This window comes from Benincasa hispida, chromosome 4, assembly GCF_027475165.1.
Source record: "Benincasa hispida cultivar pf3 chromosome 4, pf3_genome.v1.1, whole genome shotgun sequence".
NCBI classification, from domain to species: Eukaryota; Viridiplantae; Streptophyta; class Magnoliopsida; order Cucurbitales; family Cucurbitaceae; genus Benincasa; species Benincasa hispida.
Window position 1 is genome coordinate 59,815,147 of NC_143481.1, and position 5,609 is coordinate 59,820,755.

Here is a 5,609-nt window from a genome sequence, read left to right on the forward strand (position 1 = left end):
TCTATCATCAGCCTTATTTTATAAACCTTCCAAGATGTTCTATGTAAATGTCTTCTTCGAATTTTTATTGATTTTATTTCTTTTACTCTTTGCTGGTTATAATTGTTCTAAATCAGGAGATATTTCTTTAGTGCTAGAATCTTCACCAACTTGTTCATCTAAATTGTTTTTCAGGAAAAATATTTTTTAAAAAAAGTAGCATTACGAGTTTCAAATTGATAGTCACTGATACACTTACATATTAGTCACTCAAAGGATATTATCAATTGATTGAAGAATCTACTGACTATCACTTATGTCTTTAATTGTTACATAAGAATTCAAATTGAAGCTTTATTTAAGATTTTAACATTCGAATTTGGTAATTCCTAGTATTTAAGATAGATGATATTAGTGGAATTATTGATATAACTTAGGAGATATCAACGACATCCATGTATAACTAATATCAATGATATAAGTGATATTTGTATATTAATGATATAATTTAGATAGATATCAGTGATATTAATGATATTGGTGATATGACTTAGATAGATATAACGATATCTGTGTACCAATGATATCAATTTCATCTATATAAATGATGTAGATATTAGTAATATTTGTATATCGACGAGAAACACAATTGGATAAAAATGTTATTATTTTGTAATTTTTTATCCTAATGGTATATATGCTATTATTTTGGACTTGATTCCATTCATTCAACCACCCAAAAAATTTTCCAATCATTTTTTATGCTTGCAAATGAAATGCCAGATGGAGCCCAAAACCCTTATAATATAAACTACAACACCATTTCATGAAATTTATTGAATGTAATGTCGTGCTGAAATTGAAGAAGAAAACAATGAATTTAAAACGAAAAACACAAGTGGATAAAAATATTATTATTTTGTGAGATCAAAAAAGCCATCCCATGACCCATAGTATATAGAGATAATCCTAGAAAGCGTAAATATTGTACCAACATAAAGAAATATGCTCAATATCCCAATTCCAATAACAATTCTTTACATTTTAAACACGTTATGTATTTTCAATCATACATTAATATTAATATTATTGGATATTATTATCTCGAAAATTTTAAAATCCAATTAAAATTTTCTAAAACCTTCATACGGATGAGATTTTTGTACTTAGATATGAACCAAAAAAAGACTTCAATAATAAATTAATATCAATGAATCCTTATTATTAATTTAATCAACTATGGAATATAATTATATTATTTAAACTTAATAAATCTCAACTAAGAAATTTAATATAAATTATTATTTTTTTTATCTTAACTATTTAAAAATCATAGGCAATTTCGACTGGAACCTACCATCGACTCCCACCTTCTTTTCTGATTGGACTAGCAATAGAGCTTTCTTCGTTGGCGATAAACTCAGTAATTATTACTTTTTTAAACACTTAAAAGGTCGTTATCAACTTTATTCATTTATTATGTACTAACAAAAGCATGTGTTTTGGGTTTTTTTTTTCCTTGCAGTATTAGAATCAAGAGCTGACGAAACTCATTCTATTGGTTAACGAGAATCTCAAGCGGATTTTGACGGGTGTGTCAAGCCATGATTTTTTTAAATAACATCATTTTCATTGCCTTTGATCGACAAGGTCGTTATATTTTATCTCGTCCATTGGAAATGACTAGAATGCAATCATGAAATTTAATGTTAATGTTTTATCAAAACCTGGGAAAACACCAAACTCCATAGCCAAAGTTGGGGCATGGCCTGTGCTTCTCTTTGCTATTGCAACTATCATGGCTAATTTCCTCTTCTTCTTTTGAGATATATGGCCAAGCCAAGTGGTTTCTGTGTTTCAAAATTCCATTATTATTTTCTTAGCCAATTGTCATAATGTATTGTAATGTGACTTAACATATTCGCATATTTCAATAAATGATCAGTAAGATAATGCTTAACATATGAACGTAAAATTTGGTGATTCATAAATGTTGAAAATGAATAGACTTTTGGTCCAAGCCACATGTTAAAAAAAATAAATTTATTCTTTCTTTATTTTAATATAAGATAAACATATCCTTAGGATTCAAATATGTAAATATCCTATTAGAATACCTTGAATCTATTACCTGGAACTATGAACAACCAAATATGAGGGTCTCGATGAGGAACCACAATCCATATTCAGTATATATGCTTATTCCAATACGTCAATTTGATTTCTTTTATTTTCAAAATATATTTCTTACTCAAATGTTCCAAATTAAACTTAATCTCGAATTCCTGAATTCAAACTCGATCTATAAGAGTCCTAGTATTTCTAAGAAAGAGTAAAAGAAGAGAGCACTTACATACAACCTAAGGAAAATAACTAGAAAAGATGATGAGAAATAAGAAATTTTAGAGAACTCCTTAGCCTTCTACCGTAGCGCAGTACTGCAACATCGACATAGCGCCACGACACTACACGCGCGTGCCAATCCAACTTCTCACCAATATCTAGAGCACTGTGACGTTGTTGCACTTTGGTGCCTACTGGAAATTGCGTTAGGTGTGGTGTCACTATGCTAGCTCTTGGGGGCATTTTTAATCTTTTGTATCATTTAAAGCTCCGAGTGTTCATATTAGCTCCTAATGCATGGTTTGCTCCGAATGGCGTACAAGATTTCGAAATGTATGGTTTGCTCGAACTCATGCAAAAATTGATATCTAAGAGAATTAAACATGGTGAGAAAACGAGATTAAAGGCATAAAATTAGCTTCTTTTTAGAAAATAAATCTAATCATGATTCTGAATTCAAGGTTGTGTCATCCAATTGTACTCCTAATCCAAGGCTTACCAAATAAAACTAATTAAGCATCCAAGCACTTGGTCTACCTTTTTTAATATGGCAACATAATTTCCCTTAAATCTATTGAGTATAACAAAACATTACAACCAACTCTTGTTACCTAATTTAATTAGGCATCATAGCATTTCATATAAACTCAACAATAAGCAAAAACGTAATATAGGAACACTAAGATAACATCCATCAGACGAGATAGCTAAACCAAAATAATTTTGTTTCTATTATCTTAGAGTCTATCATTCAAGCTATGTAATTATGGAAAAATCATAGAAAAGACACAAATGAGTCAACTCTGATGCTACTAAAATTAAATAATATTTCAAGAAAATCATGAATCCTAAAAATCACACATAGAAATCATACAAGCAGTCAATATGATCGAGGCATCAATTTAATCAATGAAAGCTAAATTTTCACAATTACGAACAAAGTCTCGTGGTCTTACACATAATAGAATAACCATCGATCCAATTGGTGGTTATTCGGAACAGAAAACATAGTAACCATAAACCCTAAACCGTAGAACTCTAAACTAAACCATAAATCATAAACCCCATTTTTATCACATTTTAACATCGTCTATAGTAAAATTGGCCAACGATATACATATTTCTAGAGAGATGGATAAGATATCCCGACACAATGACATCTCTCTAACACGATAATGAATAGTGAAGAGAGACATTTTTGGGTTAAAAGGGATATAAATTATTATAATCATCTCCAAAAATTTTATTTTCCCAATACATATGTATTACGAAAAAGAAATATGTTATACACGTGAAAATTTTAAATAGAGAATGAATTTGAATTTGTTTGACGAAAATATTTGAATGTTTCGATTCAATATCTCACTATATGTTTTCAAACTATTAATATATATTGTTTTAATAATATGGGACATAAGATAATGACTACTTTTTTTTACTAGTTGAATTATAAATTATCTATTTAACTTTATACTTTATGTCAAAAGAATATTTTAAATATTTACAAGTTTCAATATCTTTAATTATTTTTATTCAATAAACTAACCGTAAGAATATTTTGAACTATTTTTAAAGTTTAAATACATTTTTTGAAACTTTTTAAAATTGAAGGTATTTTTTATCCAAAACAATAATTTTCATTCAAAACTAACGATAAAGATATTTTTTAACTGTTTTGAAGTTTAAGAATAGTTTTTAAACTCTTAAAAATTCAAGAATATTTTTTCTACTCTTTTAAAATGTTTATGGGTATTTTATATAATTTGGTATGGATTGTTTTGAATAAAATTTAAATAATTTATTACAATTATCACAAAAAAATTATAAGGGAATAGTTTAATTAATTTCTATATTTGAAAGCAACTCTAATTTAATGTCAATTAATCCTTACTATTAATTTAATTGATTATTGAATATAATTATACTATTTAGACTTAATAAATTTCAACCAGGATATTTACCATAAAATATTTATGTTATTGTTAGGAAAATTATTTCAAATGATAAAACTGTTAAAAATATTTATAAAATATAGTAAAATTTTATAACTATCAATTATAGACGTCGATAGATACTGATAGATTTCTCTTAGTGATATTGATAGACACTAATAGAAGTCTATCAACGTCTATTATTGATAGTTCTAAAATTTTGTTATATCTTGTAAATATTTTAGTTTATTTTTCTATATTTAGAAAAAGCCCTTATTGTTGCCTTAACTATTAAAAAAAAAAAGTAATATTTATTAATATTCTAACTAATTTATAGTTAGGGATTTTTAGATATAAAAAATATATAAAAATATTTTTTAGAAAAATAAATTAGAAATATTTAATTATATCCAATGACGTTTTGGACATGCATTTCAAAAGCAACCATAGTACGCGTTGGCTGCCAGAAGTTGTAGTTTGAATATCCAATGACTTCAAATTTGGCAATTCTGGTTTCCTCTTACCATTTGCCACATTATCCAACCCAAATAACCTTCTATATAAACAAAACTCCTTTCATTTTTCTTCTCAAAACTTAATCCAAAACACAAATACATCAAAAAAATAAAAATAAAATAAAATGAATACATCAATGAGTTCCTTTGCCTGCCTCTTCTTCTTCCTCGGAGCTCTCGTACACGTCAGTGTTGCCGTCGAACATAAGGTCGGAGGCAATTTCGGTTGGAACCTACCATCGACTCCCACCTTCTTCTCTGATTGGGCTAACAGTAGACCTTTCTTCGTTGGCGATAAACTCAGTAATTATTACCCTTTTTTAAATACTTAAAAAGTAGTTATCAACTTGTTTAAATCATGTACTAATAAAAGTATGTCTTTTGGTTTTTTCTTTCTTGAAGTATTTGAATCAAGAGCCAATGAGACTCACTCTATTGGTCAGCCAGAATCTCAAGCAAATTTTGACGGGTGTGTCAAGCCAGGATTTTTTTTCAATAAAATCATTTTCATTTCCTTGGATCGACCGGGTCGTCGATATTTTATCTCGACCATTGGAAATGACTGCAATGCAGGCATGAAATTTGCTGTTAATGTTTTACCAAAACTTGGAACGATACCAAACTCCACAACCAAAGTTGGGGCATGGCCTGCGCTTCTCTTTGCTCTTGCAAATATCATGGCTAATTCTCTCTTCTTCTTTTGAGATATATGGCCAAGTGAAGTGGTTTCCATGTTTCAAAATTCTATTATTCTTTTCTCAGCCAATTGTCATAATGTATTGTAGTGTGACTTAACCTATTCATTTATTCCAATAAATTATCATTAAGATAATGCTTGATA

General features: G+C 28.3%; 1 protein-coding gene across 1 annotated transcript; it reads left to right on the top strand.

Annotated features, from left to right (window-relative positions):
* The first annotated feature begins 4,862 nt into the window (after window positions 1-4,862).
* On the top strand, window positions 4,863-5,609 carry LOC150036849 (cucumber peeling cupredoxin-like). Its single transcript, XM_090313380.1, has 2 exons — window positions 4,863-5,071; window positions 5,171-5,609. The coding sequence occupies exons 1-2, from the start codon at window positions 4,894-4,896 to the stop codon at window positions 5,470-5,472; spliced, it is 480 nt and encodes a 159-aa protein (XP_090169506.1). The 5' UTR covers window positions 4,863-4,893; the 3' UTR covers window positions 5,473-5,609.